Here is a 27333-nt window from a genome sequence, read left to right as displayed (position 1 = left end):
AGACCCCCCTCGGCCCCCTCCCCTTAATCAAGTGCCCACCTGCCCCAATGCCCGCCGATCGGGAGATGGGATCGGACGGAGAATTCGCTTTGACTTATTCAGTTGGAGACGGAGAACGACGACGGGGTGGAACTTCAACTCCCAGAATTCCCCAGGCTCAGGGATTCTGGGAGTTGAAGTCTACCCCGTCGTAAAAGGGGGCACCATTCCCCACCCTTGTGATAAGAAAACAGAGGAGGAGGAGAAAGGCCTTCCTTCCTCTGCCAGTTGGGGAAGATTCCTGTAGTCCAGGCAGAAAGCAATGAAGGAGCGACCTTTGAACTCTGCGTTTGTAGATCTGGTTCTTTGTGCGTCAATGAGCGTGGGAAAAGAATGAATTAAGGCAAAATACAGGGTTTAAACCCTTCTTTGGAGGGGGGGTTTCCCTCTGAAACCCCTCTGACTGGCTTGCCAATTTTTCTAAGCAGTCTTATCGATTTACAGATTGACTCATTTAACGACCGTTCAAAGTTACAACGGCATGGAAAAAACCATCTGATCGTGTTTCACGCTTACAACCATTGGAGCATCCCCCAGCATTCATGCGATCGAAATTCGTCAACCGGCTCGCATCTACGATGGTCGCAGGTTCCTAGAGGGTCACGCGCTCCCCTTTTGCAACCAGCCAACTCCAGAGTCACTTAACAACCAGGTGAGCGGCTTAACAGCTGCCGCGATTCTCTTACCAACGGCAGCAAGAACGGTGGTAAAACAGGACACAATTCAACCACGAGTGTCTCGTTTAGCGATGTAAATTCAGGGCTCCGTTCTGGTCGTAATTTCGAGGACCGCCAGTATTAAACTGATATGCAGCCGGTCCCACAAACAAGCCGCCCTCATTTTTGGTTCGAGGCCGACCCCTCAATTCAACCACGAGTGTCTCGTTTAGCGACGTAAATTCGGGGCTCCGTTCTGGTCGTAGTTTCGAGGACCCGCCAGTATTAAACTGATATGCAGCCGGTCCCACAAACAAGCCGCCCTCATTTTTGGTTCGAGGCCGACCCCTCAATTCAACCACGAGTGTCTGGTTTAGCGACGTAAATTCGGGGCTCCGTTCTGGTCGTAGTTTCGAGGACCCGCCAGTATTAAACTGATATGCAGCCGGTCCCACAAACAAGCCGCCCTCATTTTTGGTTCGAGGCCGACCCCTCAATTCAACCACGAGTGTCTGGTTTAGCGACGTAAATTCGGGGCTCCGTTCTGGTCGTAGTTTCGAGGACCCGCCAGTATTAAACTGATATGCAGCCGGTCCCACAAACAAGCCGCCCTCATTTTTGGTTCGAGGCCGACCCCTCAATTCAACCACGAGTGTCTGGTTTAGCGACGTAAATTCGGGGCTCCGTTCTGGTCGTAGTTTCGAGGACCCGCCAGTATTAAACTGATATGCAGCCGGTCCCACAAACAAGCCGCCCTCATTTTTGGTTCGAGGCCGACCCCAAAAACTATCTGCAACATTTTAAAAAAAATGTTTTGGGGGGAAATTTAATCTTAAACGTCTCTTCCTAACAGCCGAAGGGATTGGGAGGTGGGATTTCTTTTTTATTATTTTTTTTACAAAGGGATTAAAGGCGAAACCATGTTCCTACGCGGCTAATCCCTCTGCAAATTCCTCCATTTCGCCCGTCTTAAAACAAGATTTTCCCGTAGCGGCCTCCGGATTTAGGCCAAGCGGGTGGGGTTGCCATAGCAGGCAAAGGCCACCAGGTGGCGATGCTCACCTCTGCCTAACCCAGTCTCCCTCCCAAGAATTCACCCCGATAATCCAGCTGGATTTATTTTATATTTTATTATTTCGTGGTGTTTTTTTTGGCCTTCCCAGAACGGAGGGATGGAAAGGAGCCAAAGAGCCATAACATTAATCAGAGCAAAATGTCCCAGCACAAAAACATCCTCTTTTTTTCCCTCCCCCCACTTCTCTGCTGCTTGGGGGGGAGGGGTGAATGCAGGAACATTGCCCCCACCCCCGGACAAATTTCTCTCCAGCTCTCATTAAACGATCCTGGATACCTGTGTTGGAAGAACAGAATGAAAAACACGGAGGGCGATAGGAAAGGACAAGAAAAAGGAGGAGTCCTCGATTTACGGCGGAAAATTGAGTCGAGAATTTCCACTTGACTCCTGCCTGGAGCGGTGGTGGGTTGGACTAGAAGACCTCTGGGGTACCTTCCAGCCCTATGATTCTACATGCAGGTAGTCCTCAGTTTATGACCACAATGGAGCCCCCAAAACTTCCAGCGCTAAGCGAGACAACGGCTAAGTGAGCCTTTGCCCTATTTTACGACCTTTCTGGCCACCGTTGGGAAGCGAATCGCTGCGATTCTTCGGGGAGTAACACCGCCGTTAAGTGAGCCTGGCTTCCCACTTGCCAGAAAAATCGGCAAAGGGGAATCGTGCAACCCGCGGGGAGACACTGCGACCGCCATAAATATGAACGTCTGAATTTTAATCAATGACTAGGCTGAAAATGGTCGTAAGTGTGAAACATGGTCTGGAAACGGAGGGTCTGGGGAAGCCTTGGAGTCTCGTTATTGCGGGTGGGGGCCCGCTAGAAATGAAGGGTCTTTGGAGCTAGGAAGGGGTACCACAAAAAGGGATAAACGCTGTGTGTGTGACCCACTTCCCATGCCCAAATCTTCTTTCAAATCAAAGTCCAGAGCAGCGTTGATCAAGCTGTGCCAGCTGGGGAATTCTGGGAGTTGAAGTCCACCCATCTTCGAGTGGCCCAAATTGACCAACAATGGCTCTACAGTGCCATGGTATGTGTGAGTGGCCTTGACAGACCAAAGCAAGAGTCACAGACTAGGAAAAAACAGTTAGATAAACGGTGGTTGAGCCCAGACAAAGAATAAGGAAAGGAGAAGAACAGCTTAAAAGAAACTCTCCCAAGTTTCCTAGGATGTATTGATGAGGGGAGGGGGGTGGGGAAGAGATAATTTCCAACTTTCTTTTACTGGAATCTTACGATAAAGTAGAATTAATTCAACCGGGCCTGCTTTAGATCCGGCGCACCTCCCCATGCTGACACGGGGGCCCCAAATCACCCCACACGTGAACTGATTTGGAGGATAAACGGGGGGGGGGAGGAAACCCACATATCACCAGAAGCTTGGCTAAGGGAGGGAGAGAGGGTGGCAGGGACAGGTTGGGGGGAGGTGGGAACAGAAGGGACGGGAGGCGAGATACCAGACAAGTGTGTTCTGTTTGCGACCATTTTTCACGAGAGAACTAGGCGGGTTTGGCACCCTGGGCAGGGGAAACCCCCCCCCGAGGGGGGCTTCCTTACAAAGGGGCACTTACTAACCCCCCACCTCAAAATACAAAAAGCATAGGTTCACAAAGCCTAAAAATTTGGGGACCCCTGCTCTAAGACAGCTGTGGGTGACACCTGGTCTCCCCCAGCTGTGCTGCCGGGAAGGGTGGAAATTGGGGGCCAGCAGATGTGTAAGAGAGAGGGGGGCTGGAGGGGGCTACGAGGGGAAAGACCATCCACTGTTATACCATGTTTTCCCGAAAATAAGACATGGTCTTATTTTCTTTTGACCCCCGAAATAAGCGCTTGGCCTTATTTTCGGGGAGGTCTTATTATTTTTGAGGTGCAGGGGGCGGCGAGCGTGGTCACTTCATGGCTGCTGCATATTTTCGGGGAGGGCTTATTTTGCGGGGGAGGGCTTATTTGAGCGCATGTGCTCAAAAGCTCGATTGGGTTTATTATCCGGGGAGGTTTTATTTTCGGGAAAACAGGGTAGGTCTCCAAAGTTGAGGACTTTAAGACCTGTGGACTTCAATTCCCAGAATTCTCTTTTGCTTCCACTTTGCTGAAGACAAGATATATTACATCGGGTCCCGCATTCCCACTGTCTATCAAAAAGAAAGAAAGAAAAAAAAAGTGATAAAGGTAACCTAATCCCATTTTTTCTTATCCTATCCACCCTGAATTCTTGCCGGAGTTGACGTCCATGGGTCTTAAAAGGGGCCGTGTTCAGTTGTAGGGGAGGAGAAAACGGGAGGGAAGGAAGAAAGGTGGACAAAGAAGAAAGTAGCCTGTTTTGAGGATAACGAAGCCCATGTGGCACATCCCCCCTACCCAAGGGACCACGCAGGGTCGGGGTACTCACGGAGCTGTAGAGGTAGCCCTCGGCGTTCATGGCGACATACTGTCCCGATGTGGTACTCTGTATGGCCACTACTCGGAGCCCTACGGGAATCAGGTTGAAGAAGGCTGTGGGGCAGGGAGAGAAGGAGATGAGGGGGCTTCACAAATGATGCAGACAATAAAGTACCCCAGTGGCAAAATTCGAACCCATAACCGGATGCGAGATAATTTAATTTGATCCGGATGACCATTCCCCCATCTCATCAAGTGGCTCAGGGCTGGTTGGGGGGCACGGGGGGGGGGGGAAACAAAATTTCCAAGGTAAGAATTCAAACACGGGCAGTCCTTGACTTACGAGCCCAATCTTTCCGTCGCTAAGTGAGACATAGGGTTTGTTTTGCCTAGATTTTTTCCAGACGCAGTTGCCAAGGGAACCACCACATGTTGTTCAGGGAGTCTCCTGGTCGTTAAGCGAACCAGGACTTCCCCGTGGGATGGGCTCGGTGGAAAGTTGTTAAAAAGGAAATCACATGAGCCCCCTATCCCACGGAACACCACGACCGTCGTCAATGCGAGTCGGGTGCCAAGCGTCCGAATTTTGAACCTGTGATCCGGATGCTGCTGCCAACAATTGTAAGGCTGAGAAACCATCCTTGGTCCCTTTTTTCCCCAGTGCCGTTTAGTGACTTCCAACGGTCACTAAACAAATGGCTGTAAGTCGAGGACTGCTTCCCATTATTCCAGCTGTGGTCAAATAAGGTCCAGAGGTCAGCCAGGAATCATTTTAGGGGGCACCCCGATTTTGCAAAGCAGGGTTGGGGCTGCCATCTTGACTTTTTTGACCTCCCTGGAGAAAGGAAGGGGGGCAGGTGAGGAGACCCATCTCTGGCGGGCGAGGGGGGGGGGCGCAGGGGGAAGAACATGGCATCTCCCAGGTGTGCTGCGTGGCCCAAATTCCCGGGGGAGAAGAAGCGCTTGTGGGTCGCCAGGCAGCTGCGAAAACGGGGGCAGACACCGGCCTGCCAGACGGGACCTCCAGAGGCCATCCATCACGGCGCGTCCTCTTTCCTCCAGAACTTGGGGGGGGGGGGACGGACAGAAAGAGAACCCTCAAACCTGCAGAGGAGGAAGGTTGGGGGGGGGCTTCGGAGTAGGGCTCTCCTTCCGCTGGACAAGCAGAACGGAAAAGCTAAATGGGACCTCGGAGGTCATCTAGTCCAACCCCGCAACCCGCTGCCCTTTCTCCATTTAGGGCGGGCGGAGGCAGAGTTCTGGGGCAGCCTGGAGGGGCTCTGAGGAACGGAGCGGGCGGTGTTTGGGGGGAGAAATCAGTGACCCCCGGAGAAAGAGAGAGACCTCGGGGGTGGGGGGTGGGAGCTTACTGAAGCCGCTGCCGTCTTCCCGCGTGCCCTCGATGCTGCCATCCGGGTGCACCTGCAGGTAGAAGCCGTGCCGGCAGAAGAGTTTGGTGATGATGCCCTTCAGCTGTGGGTCTGCAGGGGGGGAGGAGATGGGGGGGGACGAGAGAAGAGAAAGGGGGGCGGGAGGTTATTTGGGGGTGTGTGAATCAAAGGCCGGACTTCCTTCCAGGCAGCCGGGACGTTTCCCCCCGACAAGGCGCCCTCCGAGGCTCAAGGAACACCCGGGAGGACAGGCGGGCTGGGCATTATGGGCATTGTGGTGGCGACACATCTGGAGAAGGGGGGGGGAGGTGGATGTAGAAGACCAAAACCTGGAGGAGGGAGGGGGCTTCTGTAGCTGCTTCCACTTGCTCCCACAGGACAGCGGGGACTCTTCAACCTTCAGGCATACACACACACACACACACACACACCAAAGCCACCACGTGTGATTGGCACTCAGGGCCCCCCTGCCCAGCAGCCCCTCCTGGGCCAGAGCTCTGAGGTGGGCAGGGGGGGCGCAGGGGGGTGGGTGGGAAGGGAGGGAGGAAGAAAGAGGAGAGCGAGAAGGAAGGAAGGTGAAAAAGAGGAGGGAAGGAAGGAAGGAAGGAAAAAGGAAGGGGGGAGGGAGGGAAGGAAGGAAGGAAAAAGGGAGGAAGGAAGAAAAGTGATGAGAGTCAGAAGGAAGGAAGATTAAAAAGGAGGGAAGGTAGGAGGGAGGGAAGGAGGAAAAGAGGGAGGGTGGAAGAAAAGTGAAGAGAGAATTAAGGAAGATTAAAAAGAGGGGGAAGGAAGGAAGGAAGGAAGGAAAGAGGGAGAGAGGAAAAGAGAAGGAGGGAGGGTGGGTGGAAGAAAAGTGATGAGAGAAGGAAGGAAGATTAAAAAGAGGAAGGATGGAAGGAAGGAAGGAAAAAGAGGGAGGGAGGAAAAAAGAGGGAGGAAGAGAAGTGATGAGCGTGAGAAGGAAGGAAAATTAAAAAGGAAGGAAGGAAGGGAAAGAAAGGAGAGAGGGCAGAGGGTGGCAGGGAGGCCTGGCTGCCCCTGTTAATGCCCCCTCCCTCCCTCAACCATTCCTACTCACCCCCAGCAGGGATTTGATTTTGCCCCCCCCCCCTGCTTCCCTTCTCTGCTATAGCCCTTCGGACCTCCCCCCCCCCCGGCGTCCCTCCTTCTTTCCTGCGCTCCCCCCTTTGGCTCCTGCAGCCTCCACCCCCCCCCACCTGGATGATGGATGGGCTGCCTCTCTCCTGAAGCAGCTGAGGCAGCAAGAAGTGCCAGTGGGCATGGGGGGGTGGGATACCTATCCCGGCCAGGGACGAGGGTGGCATCTCTGCTCGCTGGTCCTGAGAGGCTGGGTCAGCCCAAGGGAAGCCCCTGCCCCCCCCCCACTGCCCCCCAGCCTTTGGGCCCTGCTCCACAGATGCCCACGAAGGGCTAAGGGGGAGGAAAGGGGCACCGTGGGGCACAGAGGCCCTGGCAGTGCCCTTCACCCTTTTAAGAGGGATTGGTGCTGTCGATTTCCTTCTGGTTGACGGATCTCCTTACTGGCACTCTTTGGCTGGCAAAACACATCACACACAGACACACAGAGGCTCACAAAGGACCCACAAGCACACCCAGGACAGGAAGGGAGGGAGGGAAAGAAGGAAAGAAGAGGAAGGGAGGAAGGTGAAAGGAAGGAAGAGAGGGAAAAGGAAAGAAGAGGAAGGAAAGGAGAGAGGAAGGAGAGAAGTGGAAGGAAGGAAGGAGAGAAGAGGAAGGAAGGAGAAGAGAGAGAAAGAGGAAAGAAGGAGAGAGGGAAGGAAAAGAGAAAGGAAAGGGGGAAGGAAGGAGAGAAGAGGAAGGAAGGAGAAGAGAGAAAGAGGAAAGAAGGAGGGAGGGAAGAAAAAGAGGAAGGAAAGGGGGAAGGAAGGAGAGAAGGGGAAGGAAGGAAGGAGAAGAGAGAGAAATAAGAAAGAAGGAGAAAGGGAGGGAAGGAAAAAAGGAAGGAAAGGGGGAAGGAAGCAGAGAAGGGGAAGGAAGGAAGGAGAAGAGAGAGAAAGAAGAAAGAAGGAGAAAGGGAGGGAAGGAAAAAAGGAAGGAAAGGGGGAAGGAAGCAGAGAAGGGGAAGGAAGGAAGGAGAAGAGAGAAAGAAGAAAGAAGGAGAAAGGGAGGGAAGGAAAAAAAGGAAGGAAAGGGGGAAGGAAGGAGAGAAGGGGAAGGAAGGAAGGAGAGGAGAGAGAGGAAAGAAGGAGAAAGGGAGGGAAGGAAAAATGGAACGAAAGAGAGAAGAGAAAGGAAGAAGAGAGAGGGAGGAAAGAAGGAGGGAGCGAGGGAAGGAAAAAAGGAAGGAAGATTAACCCACCCCCCCTCTGCCTTTTTTCACTGACCCATCTCCCAGAGGGGATCAGGGCTGCCAGTGCGAAATCAGTGGCGCAGATGGAGGAGAAAATATTTTGATTTTTTCCTTTCTTTCCGGCACAGCCTGGCACAGCCGCCAAGAGGGGGGGAGGAAAAAAACCCCCTTTAAGGACATCTCTATCTGGAAAGCTGCTTCCCCCCCCCCTTGGCGCTCTCTCCTTCTTTCCCCCTCCTCCTCCTCCCAAAGTCCTTCTCCATTCCTCCTTTCGACAGGTCTTGGAAGCCGAGGGAGGATGGAGGGAGGAACGCTGGATGGGATTGGATTGGATTTCGCGTTCACTTTTCTTGGCCCTCTGGCCTTGGCACCTGCGGGGGGAGGCTCTTAGGCAAATTACCAGCGACGGGGGGGAGATCGTTCAATCAGCTAATGTTGGGGGGGGGGGAGAGAAGGGGGGGGCAGGCGGAAGGGAGGGGAGAGGGTTCGAAAACGGGGTGTGTGTGTGTGTGTGTGAAATATTTCTATTTCAGGCCTGTCGTACGAAGCGAAATGAACCGGAGGAGTCTTGTTCCTTAATGGAATAGAAAAGTGAGGGGTTCGGGTGGATATATAGAGGGTTTTTTTGGGGGGGGGGGCATCTTGCTGATTTAGAAGCGAAAGGGGAAAAAAAAGAGTTGAGTTGGATGGGAGGCCACCAGGAGTTGCATCCTGCCTTTATTATTATTATTATTTTAAAAAAAATAACTCTCGTCGGGGCATATAGGCGACGCATCTCCCCCCCCCTCCTCTTTTTCCCCCCCCACAACGACAACAACGATCCTGTGAGGAGGGTTGGGCTTAGAGAGGGACTAAGCCAAAGTCACCCGGCTGGCTTTCATGGGTAAGGCGGGACTAGAACTCCCAGTCGCCTAGCAATTGGCCCACAATCACCCAGCTGGTTTTCACAGTTAAGGCAAGGACTAGCACTCCCAGTCGCCTAGCAATTGGCCCAGAGTCACCCAGCTGGCTTTCATGCTTAAGGCAGGACTAGAACTCCCAGTCACCTAGCAATTGGCCCAAAGTCACCCAGCTGGCTTTCATGCTTAAGGCAGGACTAGAACTCACCATCTCCTGGTGATTGCCCCAAAGTCACCCAGCCATATCATGGCAAAGGTGGGACTAGAATTCACTGTCTCCTGGTGATTGGCGCAAAGTCACCCAGCTGGCTTTCATGGATAAGGCGGGACTAGAACTCCCAGTCGCCTAGCAATTGGCCCACACTCACCCAGCTGGTTTTCACAGTTAAGGCAGGACTAGAACTCCCAGTCATCTAGCAATTGGCCCAAAGTCACCCGACTGGCTTTCATGCTTAAGGCGGGACTAGAACTCCCAGTCGCCTAGCAATTGGGCTAAAGCCCTCTAACTGCTTTTATGCTTAAGGTGGGACTAGAACTCACCACCTCTGGGTAATTGGCCCAAACTCACAAATCTATTTTTCATGTCTAATGCAGGACTAGAACTTCCAGTTGCCTAGCAACTGGCCCAACATCACCCAACTGCTTTCATACCTAAGGTGGGAGTAGAACTCCCTGTCCCCTGGTGATTGGCGCAAAGTCACCCAGCTGACTTTCATGCTTAAGGTGGGACTGGAACTCCCTGTCTCCTGGTGATTGGCGCCAGAGGGAACGCCGCCTGGCTCACCCCGGGGGAGAGATCAAAGGAATGGGCAGCTAATTTGGGGTGGGGGTGGTGGGGTCTGGCCACGTAATTCTTGCTGTGAGCCACGCATCATTTCGTCACGTGGAGGCCAGGATTCGAACCCAGGACCCGTCCCCTGGGCATCAGGCCCTCTGGTAACCGAGGAAACCCCTTGAGTTTTAAGGATTTGGGGGCGCCAGCCCTTAATAATCTCCTGGTCCCCGTTTCCCCCAGGACTCAGCCAGGTGCGTGCCCATTTCACAGCAGGGCAACACTGAGGCTCAAGTGAAGTCAACACAGGACTAGAACTCCCAGTCGCTTAGCAATTGGCCCGACGGCACCCCAAAAGGGGCATCCCTTGTGCAGGCTTCTTGTTGGTGCCAGTCTGATGCCACAGAGATGCCCTCAAGCGCTCCCCCCCCCGGCCCAAAGTCACCCTGCAAGTTATGCCTAAGGTGAGACTAGAACTCACCGCCTCCTGGTGATTGGCCCCGAACCATTCATCTGGCTTTCATGCCTAAAGCAAAACTAGAACTCACCGCCTCCTGGTGATTGGCCCCAAAAAATCACCCAGCCAGCTTTCATGGCTGTGGCAGGACTAGAACTCACCGTCTCCTGGCGATTGGCCCGAAAATCACTCACTTAAGCTTTCACGCCTAAGGCAGAACTAGAATTCCCAGTCTCCTGATGATTCGCCCCGAACCATTCACCTAGCTTTCGTGCCTAAAGCAAAACTAGAACTCACCGTCTCCTGGCGATTGGCCTGAAAATCACTCACTTACGCTTTCACGCCTAAGGCAGAACTAGAATTCCCAGTCTCCTGGTGATTGTCCCAAAGTTACCCAGCCCGCCGTCATGGCTACAGCGGGACTAGAATTCACCGTTTCCTAGCGATTGGCCCAGTCACCCAGCCGGCTTTCATGGCTATGGGAGGACTAGAACTCACTATCTCCTGGTGATTGGCCCCCAAAGTTGATTTGTATGCCCAACACAGGACTAGAACTCCCAGTCGCCTAGCAATTGGCCCGACGTCACCTAACTGCTTTCATGCCTAAGGTGGGAGAAGAACTCCCTGTCCCTGGGTGATTGGCGCCAAGTCGCCCAGCTGACTTTCACGCTTAAGATGGGACTAGAACTCCCTGTCGCCTGGTGATTGGACCCATATCACTCACTTAAGCTTTCATGCCTAAGGCAGAACTAGAATCCCCAGTCTCCTGGGTGATTGGGCCCAAATCACCCAGCCGGCTTTCGTAGCTAGGGCAGGGCTAGAACTCCCAGTCTCCTGGTGGTTGAGCCAAGATCACCCAGCCGCCTTTCACGACTGTGGCGGAACTAGAACTCCCAGCCTCCTGATTTCTGTCTGGTGCCACTGCAGAAAAGACTATCCAGAGTGGTGTTCCAAATTTCACCCTCCCTCTCCTGCCCATTTCACCCCAGCTGACTCTTCCACGGAGGGGGGGGGATGTTGACCACAACCCCCCCACACTCCAGGCCACGTTTATTTCAGCCCACCCCCCCACCCCCAATCCTTATTCCCTCTAATCCCCCCCCCCGTTTCACTGCCACCGGTTTGCGCCATCCTCAAGGACGGTGACATAACTGGCCGTTCGTTGGCACAGCCCCTCCCTTGAAATGGGGTGGGTGGGAGGGAGGGAAGCCAGGCGTGCGAAACCGCAGAGGTGGGGAGGAGGGGGGCTCCCTAATTGGAGACCCCCCCACCGGAAAGGAACCCGCCACTTGACCCAGGAGGTTTTGCAGGCTTCCCCCCCCCCACACCCCATGCTCTGTCTGCGGCATCTAGGCCTTCTGGGATTGCCGTTCTCCTTGCCCCCCCCCCAATTAGAAAGCTGGGGCATTCCCTTCCCGCTGGGTGTTGCAACATCCTCCCCCCCCCACATCTGGAAGGTCAGGTGGAGAGGAATAAAAACCTCCTGTGTATTCCCTGACACCGTTCTCCATCGATTTTCTTCCTCCTCTCCACCTCCCTCTCCCTTCTTGGGCTCATTTAAACCTAGATTGCCAACCGGGCGCTGGGGGAAGGGGGGGGCTTTTTTCTTTTGGCACTGCAGTAAATCCTCAGGCACCAAGGTTGGAGGGAGGGAGGGGGAGAGAGGGAGGGGGAGAGGGAGGGGCATTTCCCCCTTACCCTCCTCCATCCTGACTGGAGAGGATTCTCTACCTGCTTTTTGCCACCTCGTGGCTTTTAGTCGATGAGCTTCGTGTTGCCCCCTTGCCCGGATAAAAAAAAGGGGGGGGAAGAAATCCCCCTCTGGATCCCCCAAAGCCCCCCCCTCTTGGATCCCCCAACCCCCCCCCCCCTGATCGCAGCCCCTTCAATCCGAGATAATCAAGACAGGGAGAATTCAAGGTGATTTTTGCCTTCCTGACAGCCAGGGAAGCCAGGCGGGGCAAGGCGCCAGGGGTGTAAAAGGGCACCTCCCACCTGCCCCCCACCCCAGCCGGTGGCCGCCCTGGGATGGCCCCCCGAGGCCTCCCTGTGCCCCTCCCTCCCCTCGTGTCCTCTCCTGCCTGGCACACACTCCCTGCCTGGCACGATGCGGCTGCGTTACCTCCTTTGCAAGGTTACCCAGATGCCGAGGGAGGGAGGGAGGGGGGGGCTGCTGGGGCGGGGGAGGGGAAAGCAGTGGAATATGGGCTTGAAGGAAGCCCCCCTCCCTTCTCCACCTGGGCCTTGATGGATGGACAGAGGGAGGAAGGGTGAGTGACAGTAGGAGCCTTCCCAGGTGTTGGTTCTCCTGGGCGTGAAAGATCTCTCAGAGACCCCCGGGGCGCGTGGGGAGGCAGAGCCAAGCAAGACTCCAGTCAGTGGGGCAGGGGTCTCACGCCTCCCCCTCACCCCCCTTGAGCAGTGGTGTTAGCAGGTAGGGGTCTTGCTCAACCCTAAGCTGCGAGGCCGAAGGATGACTGGGGGCGCCGTGCGCTTGAGGTGCACAAAAGGATTCTCCCGAAAAAACGTAGGAGAACGGGGGCGAGGGGAGGTGGGTTTGAGGAGGAAGCCGAAGGGCCCAGCAGGACCACCCTATGGGGCGTGGGTGTGGGGGTCGACATAATCTATAAGTTGGGGGTAGGGTGGGCCAACTTCCCCTCTGTATAATTTACACCTCGGAGAAGAGAAACGCGCCCATAGAGAGCGAGGGCTGCAATGCAAAACGAAGGGCAGAGGAATCCGTGGGGAGCTGCGGGAGGCGGGAAGGAGGGGGCTGGGGGGGGCGGGAAGAAGGAGGGTAACGAGGGGGGGGGGACATCTTTTCTTTTACAACGTTTATTCCCCCCCCCACGCCCGCCCATCAAACGCGCCCGTTATCCTTAAATATACTCCCAGCGCTTTGCCTGCCCCAAAGCCACGCAAATTATTTATATGGCTGGGACTGGAGTGGAACGCACGCATGTTTGCGGTGGGGAGGGGGTGGGAAGTCGGGGGGGGGGGGTTAAGCCAGAGCAACCGGGTTGGGGAGGGGGGAAAAGCCGGGCGTGGGGGGGGGGGGCGTCAAGCCAGAGCTACGTCCCCGGCCTTTTGGAGAAAAAGGGAGACGCCGTTTATCCTGGCACCTGACTTGGGGGAGGGCAAGGGGACCAGGGGTAGAGGTGGTCGTGCGCCCCCTCCTCCAAGTCCCACCTGAGTCACGCTGGGAGGGGCGGCAAGCGCTTGCCCCCCCCCTCCTCGGCCCAGCCGTCCTTCCCCGGGCTTCCCCTCCCCTCCCCAACCCATCCACCGCCAAATTAAACGAGGCCGTTTGGCGAAAGGCGGCGGGGGAGCCTCGCTTGGCCTCGCGGAGTCTCCGGGACCCATAAATAAATTTATTCCCGGCAATAAAAACGCCTCGTGAGTTCTTTTTTCTCTCTTCCTTCTCTCTCTCTCTCTCTCTCTCTCTTCCTCCAGAGCGCAAGTCGAAATTTCCTTCCATTGCCGCTCCAGGGAAGCCCCCTCGGAGGTTCCCCGGCGGGGTTTGGCGGAGGGGATTGGGGGGGGGTCGCCCTTCTCCCCCTTCCCCTCCCTCTCAGCCTCCCCCTTCCCCAAATCGCTCCCCAAGGGGAGCATTTAAAAGGAAGCGCTGCGTAATTAAATGAAATGCGTTTCGCTTTATATATATATATATCTCTATTTGCTTTGGGGCTGCCCAGGTGGGGTCGGTTTGTGGGGAGGGAGGGGGCGCTTGTGGGGCTGGAAGGGTTGGTCCGTGTGTGGGGGGGGGAGAGGGGAGAAGCAATCCATGGGGAGGGGGCTAGGGGGCAACGGCAAGGAGAAAAGCAGGTTGGATGAAGGGTGGGGAATAGTCCGCGAAGCGCGCCGCAACGGCTCAAGGTGCCCTCGATGGAATGAGTGGGGGGGCGGCGTGGGGTGGTCCCCGAGCCCGTAGGTTGGGGGGGGCAGGAACTAGGACTTCCCCAAAGGGTCCCCCTTCACGTCCCCTCCCCCGGAGGAAAGACACCGGGGCTTTCCCGGAGCTTGGCACCTCCAAGAAGCGGCTGGCACCTCCTTCCAAGCGCGCAATTGCGCCGCGCCTGGCAGGCGGAGAGGGGGGTCCGGCGTTTGCCCTCCCCCCTCTTTCCCTCCCCTCCCCTCCCCTCCCCTGGCACCTTGGGCAGCTCCGGGGAAGGGGGAGAAGAGAAGGTGCGGGGAGGGAGGGGGGAGGGCGGGGGAGGAGATTTGGCCGGGGTCCAATCCGGGGCGCTGCCAACTGCTCCTGGGAACAGAGGTCCAGGGAAAGCGGCAGGCGGGCAGGTTGGCGGGCAGGGGGGGGGGGTGAAGGGGGGTCCCGGGCAAAAGGAGGGGCTGTGCGGGAGGAGGTTAGGGGTGGGGGTGCGGGGGGGGGAAAGGGAGAGTTGGATCCCAGGGGCCAGGAGGGGGAGGAGGCACTGCGCCCCCTCCCCACACTTCCCTCGCTCTCTGCCACCTCTGCGCCTCGGCTGTTCACATGTAGACTGCGTTGGGCTATGGAGGCTCCACTTCAGACTCCGTCTATTCCTCCTCTCCTCCTTCCTTTCTTCTGTTCCTCCTTCCCCCCCCCGCTCTCCCTCCTCTTCCTCTTCTCTTCCTCCTCCCTTTCCTCCTTCCTCCTCTTCCTCCTTCTTTTTCTCCTCCTCCCCTGCTCCTTCCTCTTCCTCCTCTCCTCTTCCGGCTCTCCTTCCTCTTTCTCACCTTCCTTCTCCCCTTCTTCCCACCCTCCCTTCCTCTTCTCCTCTTCCCCCTCCTCTTTCCTCCATCCTCCTCTTCCTCCTTCTGCCCTCCTCCCCACCCCCTCTCCCTCCTCTTCCTCTTCTCTTCCTCCTTCCTTTCCTTCTTCTGCTTGTCCTCTCCTTCCTCCCCTCCTCCTCCTCCCTCCTTCTCACCCTCCTCTTCCTCCTCTCCCTGCTCCCTCCTCTTCCTCCCTCACCTTCTCCCATCCTCCTCCAGTTTACCCAGCCTTCCCTGAAAACTGGTTGAGCCTCTATTGCTGCCTCTTGCTGGGATCAACCCGCCCCCCCCCTCCCCATCAGACTGACCAGCACTGACCTCCCCCCTCCCCCCCAGTCCTCACCCCCCCTTCTCACCCAGGCAGAGGGCAGAAGACCCCTCCTCTTCCTCTCCCCCCCCCTTATCACCAAGGGTGCAAGGCCTGTCCCTTTTTTTAAGAATCAGAGTTGGAATGGGACCTCAGAGGTCATCCAGCCCAACCCACAGGATTCTCTAAGACCACCCCTGCCCCGGATGGCCTGCACCCTTAGGACCCTCCACCTCCAGGCCTGCTGACCAATGTTAAGGGTATTATGGGATGCAAGGGGGTCCCAGTGGGAAGGGAGGGGGCGGGGCATAATGCTATGCAGCTGAAGCTCCGCCCAGTTTTTCATCCCTTCCGGTGGGCAATCCAGAAATGGAATAAGGAGGCGATGCAGGGGGAGCCCAACTCACCACGACTTGTTTAGTGACCGTTCCGAGTTACAACAGCCCTGAAAATCATGACTTAGAACCGTTTTTCGCACTTACGGCCGTTTGGGGGCATCAAAATCGAGACGCTTGGCAAGCATTTCGTGTTTACGACGGTCGCAGTGTCCGAGGGGGGGGGATTGCGTGACCCCCCCCCTTTTGCGACCTTCGGACAAGCCAAGTCGATGGGGAAGCTGAATTCCCTTAACAACCGGGGGACTGAGCTAACAACGGGAGTGATTCACTTAACAACGGGAGCGAGGAAGGTCGCAAAAACGGGACAAGGCCGCAGGGAATTCTGGGAGTTGGAGTCCTCCATCTTCAAGGGCCCCCAGGGAATTCTGGGAGTTGGAGTCTTCAGTGTTCAAGGCCCCCCAGGGAATTCTGGGAGTTGGAGTCCTCCATCTTCAAGGGCCCCCAGGGAATTCTGGGAGTTGAAGTCCTCCATTTTCAAGGGCCCCCAAGGAATTCTGGGAGTTGGAGTCTTCAGTGTTCAAGACCCCCCCCGGGAATTCTGGGAGTTGGAGTGCAGCCCTTTTCAAGGCCCCCCAGGGAATTCTGGGAGTTGGAGTCCAGCCATTTTCAAGGCCCCCCAGAGAATTCTGGGAGTTGGAGTCCTCCATCTTCAAGGGCCCCCAGGGAATTCTGGGAGTTGAAGTCCTCCATTTTCAAGGGCCCCCAGGGAATTCTGGGAGTTGGAGTCCTCCATCTTCAAGGGCCCCCAGAGAATTCTGGGAATTGGAGTCCTCCATCTTCAAGGCCACCCAGGGAATTCTGGGAGTTGGAGTCCAGCCATTTTCAAGCCCCCCCCCCAGGGAATTCTGGGAGTTGGAGTCCAGTGGCTCATCTTGACTGACCTTCAGGAGGGTCCAATCAATTCTTCTCGGCCTCGGAGGCTCCAGGAGTGGGGCAGATGCCACCAAAGCTGGCACCTCCTGAGGGTGACCTCCGAGGAGGCACCTGGCCGGCTGCCGAGAAGGAGAGAGAGCCTTGGAACGGGAGCCAGGCCTTGGCTCCATCCACCAGGGCTCTCTTGACGGGCAGTCCTCCAGGTACGACTCAAACCCTAACCGGCATGGCCGCTAAGTGAATCACGTCCCATTTTACAAACCCCCACGGTCGCAAAACGAATCGTCGGATCTGGCTCCCTCCCTCCCCCTGCTTGGGGGAAGGTCGCCAAAGGGAGTCATGTCCAACTCCCCCCCCCCGTCATAAACACACACCGGTTGCCAGGCGCCTCAAACAACAGCCACCGCGATGGTCATAAGTGCGAGGACCGGTCCTAAGTCCCATTTTGTGGAGCCCCCGTTGTAACTTGGGACTTCATAAACACATGTCCATAAAATGGGGGGGTCTCCGCAGATGTTTTTATTGCGACCCAATTTTACAAAGGAAAGACAAACAGGCTTTTGGGAAACCTAGTTTTTCTTTTCCCAGGCGCCTGGAAATGGTTCCATTTTATTGATTGATTTCTTTGCATTTTTAAAAAATAAGTTAAGGCGGCAAAAACGTATCCAGCACAGATTTTCCCCACATCCACAACGACCCTGCTGGGTTGGCTGGGTTCGAGAGAGAGGGGCTTTCCTGGATAAGGTGGGACTAGAACTCCCAGTCGCCTAGTGATTGGCTCACCCAGCTGGCTTTCCTGCCTAAGGTGGGGCTAAAACTCACTTCTCCTAGTGATTGGCCCAAAGTCACCCAGCTGACTTTCATGCCTAAGGCAGAACTAGAATTCACTGTCTCCTAGTGATTGGCCCAAAGTCACCCAACCAGCTTTTATGTCTAGCAAGGAACTAGGATTCACCGTCTCCTGGTGATTGGCCCAAAGTCACCTAGCCCACTTTCCTGCCTAAGGTGGGACTAGAACTCACCGTCTCCTGGTGATTGGCCCAAAGACACCCAGCCGATTTTCATGCCTGAGGCAAGAACTAGAATTCACATCTGCCGATCTTTGGCCTATTTTCACGCTTAGGGTAGAACTAGAATTCACGGACTCCTGGTTCCTCGCTAGACGCCCTGCCCCAAGATCTTGCTGCTCGCAATGGATACCCATTCTGCCAGCCCCATGCCCTGCCTCCTTCTCCTCCCCCCCCCTCTTCCGCAGGCTATTGGTGGGAGGGAGGGCTGGTGACATCCCAGCCAGGCGCCGTCAGCTCGTCTCAGTCGCCTGGAACCCCACGGTTCACTGGCTGCGCCGTTGAGTGCCCAGGAGTCCCTGCCCGCCCCGCTCCCCAACTCCCCTCCACCTGTCCTTGGCGACAAAGGCCCGCCCCTCCCCTCGCTTGTCCCACCCGCAGAAAGACACCGCCAGGATAGGCACCGAGCGCCTGGCACCCCTTTCTCCCAAGGCCTGTGCTGGGCATGGAGCAAGCAGCGACTTCCCGAGCCGCAACCCGCTTGGGTCCTTCTGGCTGGGGATGTTTCTGCCCTGCAAACCCCTGGCCAGATGTGTCCCAGATTTGAATTCACCCATGATTCCCCCCCCCCCGACCCTCTTCACACCCTAGTTTGATCCTGGTCTGTTCGGCAACGGGGGATTATCTGCTAAATCCAGAGCGACCTTCCTTACATAAACTCTTTCCGATACTCCCCGGCTGGGTTGGGGAGCAATCGTGAAAAGCTTCGGAGCTTCGGGGGTCTTTTCTCGTGGGAAAAATCCTGCGGCTTTCTCTCCCCCACCCCACCCCGAAGCCCAGGGGAATGGGGGACCCCGATTTAACACCCCCTCCCATCGTCCTGTTTTTCCCATTCCCCCCCCCCACACACCCAGAATGGCAGGAGAGGCTGCTGCGGATTGGGGAAAGGGGTACATTAGGAGCGACGGCTGAATCCCACTCCCCAAAACTTTTTTTTTACAGCCCCCCCCCCTTATTTCCTCCAAAAAGAGAAATATATTGGACGGCCAAGAAATGGGCTGCAGACGGAAGAAAAGAGAGATAAATGGAATCGGGCAGCGGCTCAAATTGTTCCCGTCTGATTAATTCTCTCGTCGTCCCCCCCCCCCACTCTGCCCCCATTCCCATCGAGGGCCGCGTGACCCGGAACGCAGCGCCGGCGGTGATGTCATCGCAGGGGTGATGATGATGATGATGATAATGTCCCTTGCACTTTTAACCCCCTCCCCACACTCCCATCCTGTCCTGGGGGGGGTCTCTTTAGGGGGGGGGTCTTCTCTGTAGGTTTTTGTCCGGGGATGGGGCACCCCGCTTCCATCCCTCTAAGGGTCGCGATGCCAAGCGAGTGCCCGTCTTCGGGGATACCATCGCGATGCCAAGCGGCACCAATCAAAGGAGGGGGGGGGAGGCCTTCGGATTTACCAACGCGGATCGGAAAGGCAGCGCCTAGGGGAAAGTGGGCCACTCAGAGATCACCCCTGGGGGAAATGTTGCCCGGGGTGGCGATGGGACCCTCGGAGGATGGATGCCTTCACCGTGGACCCTTCGAGGGCGATGCGGCTCAGGGTTGGGCCCTGTGGGTGGGGTCGGTGTGCTCCCCCCCCAACTCGAGCCCATGGCTGTGAAACTGGGGGTGGGGGGGGCATCTCCCTTTCGTACGTAGGGTTATTTAAAAGCCACGGGCCTCTGGATTGTAACGTTCAGGGGAAACGGCTTCCTGTTCTGCCTCAGAGTCCAATTGCATTCAGTTGGCAGCTGGATCTCCCCACCATTTCGGGATTGGCACTGATGATGTTCCCTAGTTGGGTCGTGAGACGTCTGGAAGAAAACGGCTACGCTCCGAGAGCACCAAGGACCCCACAGACCTCCTCCTCCTCCTCCTCCTCTCCGGGAACCCCACTCCCTTCTAGCACTGATGATGTTCCCTAGTTGGGTCACGAAACGTCTGCAAGAAAACAAGCAAGTTCAGAGAGCACCAAGGACCCCACCGTTGTTCCTCCCCCCCCTCTGCAAACCCCTCCTCCCTTCTAACCCTGATAATGTTCTCTAGTTGGGTCACGAGACGTCTGCCAGGAAAACCACCGGGCTCAGAGACCCCCCCCCAAAGGACTCCCTCATTTCAACTCTGAGCTACACAGATTCTCCTTTGTTGCTACTTTATCAACCCAGCTGGAGCTGATGGGCCCTCCAGAGGTTCAAGAGACCTTCCCCGCAACGCCTGGTTCCCATCAGAGTCCCCCCTCCCCTCCCCTGGGGTCCTCTAAAAAGGGCCCACGCCTGCCCACCCAGGGGGCTTCGGTCTCTTCCTTGCCCACCCCCAAAAAGTTACTCCTGATTTACTCCTAAGAGGAAAGACAAAACCTTGGGAGACCCCCGGCCCCATTGGCAAACAGGATGGAGGAGCCAGAGGAATGGGGGGGGGGCTCTTGGCTAATCAGCCTTCCTGGTGGTTTCCCCCCCCCCCCCCACCGGAGGCAAAGTAGATTGGGGGGTCACGTTGATGCCTCCAAAAGCCCCCCAGGGACGGAGGCCGCCTCCCCTTCCGAGACCGTTAAAATTAATAGCCGCTCTGGCTCGCTCGCTTCCCACACCTGAAAGGGCTCCAGCTCCCCCCCCCCCCACGCAGCCATCATTTAAGTCTTATTTATTTGGCCTTTTTCTGCTGAGCCATCTGAGTAGACCCTCCGAAAGGGGGGGGGAGGAGGAGGAGGAGGAGGAGGAGGAGGAAGGCTCAGGGGAGACGGCAGGAGCAGAAGCAGGAGAGGGAGGGGGAGGAAAAGAGGGAGGGAGGAAGGGAGGAAGGGAGGAGAGGGAGAAAGGAAGGGTAGAGAAAGAGAGGGAGGGAGGAAATAGGAAGGAAGGAAGGAATGGCGGGTTAGAGGGAGGGAGAGAGGGAAGGAAAGAAGGAAGGAGAGGGGAGAGGGAGTTAAGAAAGGAGATAGGAAGGAAGGATAGAAAGAAGGGAGGAAATAGGAAGGAAGGATAGAAAGAAGGGAGGAAATAGGAAGGAAGGAAGGAAGGAAGGAATGACAGGTTAGAGGGAGGGACAGAGGGAAGGGAGTAAGGAAGGAAAGAGAGGGGGAGGGTAGAAAAGCAATAGAGAAAATGGGTAGAAAAAGAAAAAAGAAAGGGAGGGAGGGAGGAAATAGGGATGGAGAAGGGAGAAAGAAAGAGAAAAGGAAGTATAGATAGAAAGAATGAAGGGAAATAGGACGGAAGGAAGGAAGGAAAGGAAGAGATGAAGGAAGGATGGTGGGATAGAAGGAGGGAAAGAGGGAAGGAAGGAAGCAGAGGGAGCGAGGGTGGAAAAAAGGAGATAGGGAAAAGGAAGGGTAGAAAATGAAAAAAAAGAAAGGGAGGGAGGAAGAGAGAAGAAAGGAAGAATAGATAGAAAGAAGGAAGGGAAGAAATAAGAGGAAGGAAGGGGAGAATGGGGAGATAGAGGGAGGGATGGAAGGCAAGAAGGGAGGGACAGAGGGAAGGAAGGAAGGAAGGAAGGAGAGGGTGTGAGGGTGGAAAAAAGGAGATAGAGAAAAGGAAGGATAGAAAAAGAAGAAAAAAGAAAGGGAGGGAGGAAGAAGATAGAGAGTAAAGGAAGACTAGCTAGAAAGAAGGAAGGGAGGAAATAGGAGAGAAGGAAGGAAAGAATGGAGGAATGGAGGGAAGGAAGGAAATTCTGAGAAAGGGCCCAGGCACCCTAGAGACCATCCAAACGTTTTCTCCTTTTCCTGGGTGGGGAAATGAGTAAGGAGACCCCCCCTAACCGTGGTGGGAGGGGGCTTCTGGAGCTCCTGGCTGAAGGCCCCCCCCTCCAGCCTTGTGCTCCAAATGGGGCATTTCCTGCTGCGGCTTTCCAAGCGTGCCATTGCCACCTTCCCATGGGGGTGCGAACTCCCACAACAGGTGTGAATGCACAACCACTCACCCCCCTCTTTCCCCCCTCCCACAGGAGAAGAAGGGCCCACGTGCCCCCCCAACACTCCAAAGAACAACCGAAACGCGGGGGGGGGGGGGGAACGAAAACATCCCAGTGTCGCTAGTGTGAGAAATCACCTAACAATGGCACAAAAACACAGCCAGTCCTCGACATACGACCACAATCGAGTCCAAAAATGTCTGCTGCTAAGGGAGACCTTTGTTTCATCAACTTTGACCCCAGTTGCTAAGTGAGTCACACAGTCGTGAAGTGAATCTGGCTCCCCCACAGACTTTCCCCGTCGGAAAGAGGGGATCGCGTGACACCCTTCCCCCGGGGGACGCCGCCACTGTCGTAAGTAGGAGTCAGTTGCCAACGGTCCAAATTTGGATCATGCGACCGTGGGGACGGCCGCAACGGACGTAAGTGTGAAAAAGCGGTCGTCGGCGCCGTTGTAACATCAAACGGTCACTAAATGAACAGTCGTAAATACGGGGTTTTCCCCCCCCCATGGCAGTTTTGCAGAGAACAAGCGTCCCCTCCCGACATGCTCAGAGAAACGGGGACCCCCTCCCCATTTTAAACCATCCCGTACGAAGCCCCCCACTTTTGAAGTTTTGCCGAGTTTGTCAAGAGTGGAATCCCGGACCGACCCCCACAATATTTGAGTTGGCTTCCCCCCATCACACACACAATGCAAAGAGATGCTTTGGCCAACAGGGGGCAGTGCAGACCCCCTCCCCTCCAAAACTCTGTACTGCACCCAGTTTTGGATACCCCATTCGGGACGTACCGCCCCCCCATCACAATAGCAGGGCGTCCTTAAAGTCCTTCTCCAACCGCACCCCAGCTTCACCCTGCCAAGGCCGTCTGCCCTGGCACCCCCTAACCCCACCGCCCCTCCTGTAGTTAGTTCCTAAGAACCAATTGGATCGAGCTCCCCCTGCAGTTAAACCTTGGAAGTGTCCGCGTAGGGGGGGGAAACAGCCCAGCTTTCTCCACCGGACAGCGCCACCTGCTGGTTACACGCTGGGAAAAGCAGAATCCACCTTTCCCCATCCAAGGATGGAGAGACCACATCCTCACAATAAACCCCTGGGAATAATAGAGAGGCGACCCCCCCAGCCCCCAAAGTAGAGCCTGGCAACCCCCTCCCTACTGGCTCCTTCATGGAGGTGGGGGGGGGTCATCCCCCCCTCCCTCCCCTCCCTTCCCCATCCCAAGTTCACTCACCTGGGGGTTTCTCCAGCCGGCCTTTTCTGCCCCCGCAAAGCCGGACTTTGGAGATTAGGATTAAAAGCTGTTTCTGGCATAAGGATTTGGTCCCTCGCGGGCAGACCTTCCGCTGGGTCGAGACCGGGCGGCTGGCGACGGGATCGCGGATCTCCCGTTTCTGCCGGATCAAGGAGCTGGCTAACGCGGCCATGCCTGCCCCATCCGGAGGGGCTGGGGGGCGCTGGCAATCTCCCGGGTCAAAGAAGAGGTGACCCTCGCCCCCTTTTCCTCCCCTTCCCCCTTCTCTTCTTCCTCCTCTTCCTCCTCCTCTCCTTCCTCCTTTTCTTCTTCTTCTTCCTCCTCTTCCTCCTCTCCTCTCTCAGCTACCGAGCTCGGAGAGCAGCCGGGGTCCCCATCAGCCTTTTCGGGGGGTGCAGCACGAAGGTCTCCCCCCCTCCTCTCTTTTCTTTCTTTCCCGGCCGGATGGGGGAAAGTCGGGCGGAGGAGCGCGGGTGCCCCCCGAAGCCGGCTTTAGAGGGGCGCCGGGCGTCCGCCGCTCCCCGTCGTCTTCTCCCGCCTTCCCCCCGCGATCCGGGCCACGCCGGGAAGCCGCTCCCCGATCCGGCCGCTGCCGCCTCTCGGTTCAAACCCGGCGGAGGAGCAGAAGGCGCCTCGCCTGCCCTCCATCCATGCGGCTTCCGCGGCGCTGCGCAGGGTGGGAGGCCAAGCGGGAGACCCTGGCGTGTCCTTCAGAGGGGGCTGGGCCGCCGGGGAGGGGGCAGGGCTGGGTGGGGTGGGAGGCAGGCGAGCCAGAGGCGCGGTGGGCAAACGAGGGCCCCTCGCCAATCCTGGGTGTGCCAGGGACGCGGCTGGACAGCTCCGGGTGCGTTGCGAGCCAGCGAGCCAAGGAGCAGCTGCGAGGGAGGGAGGGAGGGAGGGAAGGGAGGGGAAGGGAAGGGAAAGGAGGGAGGGGGAGGAAAGGAGAAGAAGGACTCCTGTCACACGCCAGTGACAAAGTCGGTGGGGCGGGCAGGCGCTGCCCCGTTGGAAAGACGCCCCTCGCCCCGCCGCCAGGAGAGAAAGCCGGGCACACCCAGGGACGGGAAATCCGTGGGGGTGGGCTGCCCCCGCCCTGCCAGGGCTCCTCATTTGGGGGGGAGGGCATGTGGGGCAGCAGGGGCATAGCCTCCCCTCCCAGAGAAAGGCGATATCCCGCAATTTGGGGAGGGGGGATAAATTCAGCAGAGACCCCCATCGCGCGTAATAGAAAACCAGCGCAAAACGGACACGTATATTTGGCAACGCGCAAAGCACGCGGCGGGGGGGGGGAAGAGCCTTAAGGAGGCGAGTTGGGGGTCGCCCGGGGCGGTGGGGGGCCCTGAAGACACCCCAAAGTTGAGATCAAAGAGTCGGGGGGGGGGCGCTGGGGAAGGGGCAGGAGGTTTCCAAGCGGGGTGAAATCCCAGAGAAATCAGTGAGTCACGGTGGAAATTGAGAGTGGGGGGCAGACAGGAGGGTCCTCCTCCCCGTATTGGAAAACTAGTCTGAAAGGGGGGGGGGTCGGTCGTGGGGAAAGGGGTGGGGGGAGAAAGGCGCAGGGAAGCCCCCTGCTGGCTATTGGTTGGTACAAATGGCGCCCCCTGGAGGTGACAGTCTGCAGGGCCTAATTGGGAACGGAAAGGGGGACGGGAGGAGGGGGTTGATGGGTGGGGGGGCTTGTCTGGCCGGTCGTTAAAGTGAAACAGGCCTCCCCCTGACTCGTCGGAAGGTCGCAAGGGGAGGGGGGAAATCATACGACCGTCATAAAGATGAGTCCGTGGCCGAGGGTCCAAATTTTGATCACCACGGGGATGGTCGTAAGTGTGAAAAACGAGTTGTTGTAACTCACTAAACGGAACGGTTATAAGTGGAGGACTCCCTGGAGTACAGAGGGCTCGTGCATAGTTCTGACCCCTCCCCAAACCCAGAAAAGGGGAGGGCAATGGTGGGCTTGCCCCCCTACCCATCTTCTGAGTGCCCGGAATGCCCCCTCCCCAGAAACCACAGCCAACAGCTGCCTTGGGGGCTCCTGGGAGGCCCATTTGCAGATTCAGAAGGATGGTTTGCAGTGGGGGTGGAGGGTGGGGGGGGTGAGTCATGGGGTGGGCCCACTTCCCCGTGGCGCAAGGGTCCGTGGCTTCCGTGGCGGAGGGAGGCTTTTGAATTCGATCTGTGTTTTTCAAAGTTGGGCCCTTGAAGATGGTTGGACTTCAACTCCCAGAATTCCCCCAGCTGGCTAGGAATGATAGAGTTGGGAGGGACCAGAAAGGTTATCTAGTTCAGTCTTTCTCCAACTTTAAGACGGTTGGACTACAACTCCCAGAACTCCCCAACCAGTTGGACTTCAACTCCCAGAATTCCCCCAATCGGCTAGGAATGATAGAGTTGGGGAGGACTAGAAGGGTTTCCTAGTTCAGTGTTTCTCCAACTTTAAGACGGTTGGACTTCGACTCCCAGAATTCCCCCAACCGGCTAGGAATGATAGAGTTGGGGAGGACTAGAAGGGTTTCCTAGTTCAGTGTTTCTCCAACTTTAAAACAGTTGGACTTCAACTCCCAGAATTCCTCCAACCGGCTAGGAATGATAGAGTTGGGGAGGACTAGAAGGGTTTCTTAGTTCAGTCTTTCTCCAACTTTAAGACGGTTGGACTACAACTCCCAGAACTCCCTAGCCAGCAATTTAAGGTGGGCGGAACTTCAACTCCCAGAATTCCCCCAACCAGCTGTGGAATTCTGGGAGTTGAAGTCCACACCTCTTCCAAGGGGCCAAATTTGAAAAGCAGCCTGCTGGCTCCTCGGAGCGAAGTCCTCTGAGCATATGCAGAGTGCTTTTGAGCCTGAATGTCTGGCCAGGGTCCCCCGACATGCTCAGAGGCACTCTTCTCCCAGGAAACCCTTGAACCCGGGTTCCGGTTGTGTTTGTCCCCCCCCTCCCCAAGAGACCTTGGCCGGGGTTATCCTCACCCCAGTGTTGCAGAGAGAACCCATTAGCGGAAGAGCCATTCCCACTTGGCACCCACTCGGAAGGAGAGGAGGAGGAGGAGGAGGCGCCATGCCAGGCCTGCCCACTCCAGGCCCATTTGCTAATTGCTTTGCAGCCCGGCGTGGCTGCCAGGGCCACCGCCAGGCCGGGGAGGATGGGTCTGCTTGGGGTGGCAGGAGGGGAGGGGGGAGCAGGCCCTTCTGCTGTTCTTGTTGCTGTTGGGCGTGCGACTGTGCGTGTGAGATGGATACAGGGGGTCCTTGAGTTATGACCACAATTGACCGACAGACCTTTCTTCCTATTTTCCTCCCTCCCTTCCTCTCCTCCCGTGCGTCTGTTCTTTCCTTCCTTCCCTCCGTCCCTCCGTTCTTTCGTTCCTTTGTCTCTCACTGCCTTCCTTCCTTCCTTCCTTCCCATCTTCCTTCCTTCTTCCTCCCTTTTCTCTCCCTTTCCTTCCTTCTCCCTCCCTCCCTTCTATCCTTCCTCTCCTTCCCTCCCTCCCTTCTATCCTTCCTTCTTATTTTCCTTCCCTCCCTCTGTCCTTCCTTTCTGTCCTTCCTTTCCTCCATCTCTCCCTCCCTTTCCTTCCTTCCTTCCATCCGTCCTTCCGTTCTTTCATTCCTTTGTCTCTCACTGCCTTCCTTCCTTCCTTCCCATATTCCTTCCCTCCCTTTTCTCTCCCTTTCCTTCCTTCTCCCTCCCTCCCTTCTATCCTTCCTCTCCTTCCCTCCCTCCCTTCTATCCTTCCTTCTTATTTTCCTTCCCTCCCTCTGTCCTTCCGTTCTTTCCTTCCTTTCCTCCATCTCTCCCTCCCTTTCCTTCCTTCTCCCTCCCTCCTTTCTAGCCTTCCTTCCTTCCTTTCCTTCCCTCTCCGTCCTTCCGTTCTTTCGTCCCTTTGTCTCTCACTGCCTTTCTTCTTTCCTTCCTTCTCATCTTCCTTCCTTCCTCCTCCCTTTTCTCTCCCCTTCCTTCCTTCTCCCTCCCTCCCTTCTATCCTTCCTCTCCTTCCCTCCCTCCCTTCTATCCTTCCTTCTTATTTTCCTTCCCTCCCTCTGTCCTTCCGTTCTTTCCTTCCTTTCCTCCATCTATCCCACCCTTTCCTTCCTTCTCCCTCCCTCCTTTCTAATATTCCTGCCTTACTTTCCTTCCCTCCCCCTGTCCTTCCGTTCTTTCCTTCCTTTCCTCCACCTCTCCCTCCATCCTTTCTATCCTTCCTTCCTCCCCTCCCTCCTTCTCTCCCGCCTATCCTTCCTTTTTCCTCTCTCTCCTTTCTTTCTTTCTTTCTTTCCTTATCTTTCGTCCCAGAACTCAAGGTTCCTTGCTCCCTTCTGCCCCCCTCCCACAACAACAACCCTTCGAGGAAGGCCGCACAAGGCCCGGGTCACCCAGGGGGATTCTGGGGCTGCAGAGGGGGCTTCCACGCCCCCCCCACCAGCCCCTCTCCTGGTCCTTCCTTCCAGGTGAATCCAGAAACCACATTTCCCCTCCGAAGCCGCCCAGAGTTTCCCTGATACGGCCGGCCTCCTCTTCTGCCTTGTCAAGAGACCCACAACTGCACAACGGGCTCTGTGTGTGTGTGTGTGTGTGTGTGTGTGTGTGTGTGTGTGTGTTGCTGCAGAAGCCAAAATGAGGGAGGGGCCCCGAGTTATTATATCCCACCCAGCCAGTTCCAGCCCATCCTGTACAATCAAAGGGGATTAAGTTAAACTAAAATGAGAGTTTGGAGCCCCCTGGTGGACGGCAGAGAAAAGGCAGCATTCAGGCCGTCCTCGACATAACAACCGTTCACTTAATGTCCGCGATGAACCTTCAA

General features: G+C 56.4%; 1 protein-coding gene across 1 annotated transcript; it reads right to left on the bottom strand.

Moving 5' to 3' along the window:
• Positions 1–3820: 3820 nt before the first annotated feature.
• LOC116523475 (fibroblast growth factor 11-like) lies at positions 3821–22710 on the bottom strand. Its single transcript, XM_032238591.1, has 4 exons — positions 22518–22710; positions 5515–5625; positions 4124–4258; positions 3821–3897 (listed from the first exon to the last, which is right to left on the bottom strand). Exons 1-4 carry the CDS (start codon positions 22708–22710, stop codon positions 3821–3823), a joined length of 516 nt encoding a protein of 171 aa, XP_032094482.1.
• Between the last annotated feature and the right edge of the window lie 4623 nt (positions 22711–27333).

Source organism: Thamnophis elegans, unplaced genomic scaffold (genome assembly GCF_009769535.1).
Source record: "Thamnophis elegans isolate rThaEle1 unplaced genomic scaffold, rThaEle1.pri scaffold_348_arrow_ctg1, whole genome shotgun sequence".
Classification (NCBI taxonomy): Eukaryota; Metazoa; Chordata; class Lepidosauria; order Squamata; family Colubridae; genus Thamnophis; species Thamnophis elegans.
Note: the sequence above shows the minus strand (reverse complement) of the source record. Positions and strands in the feature narration are given on the sequence as shown.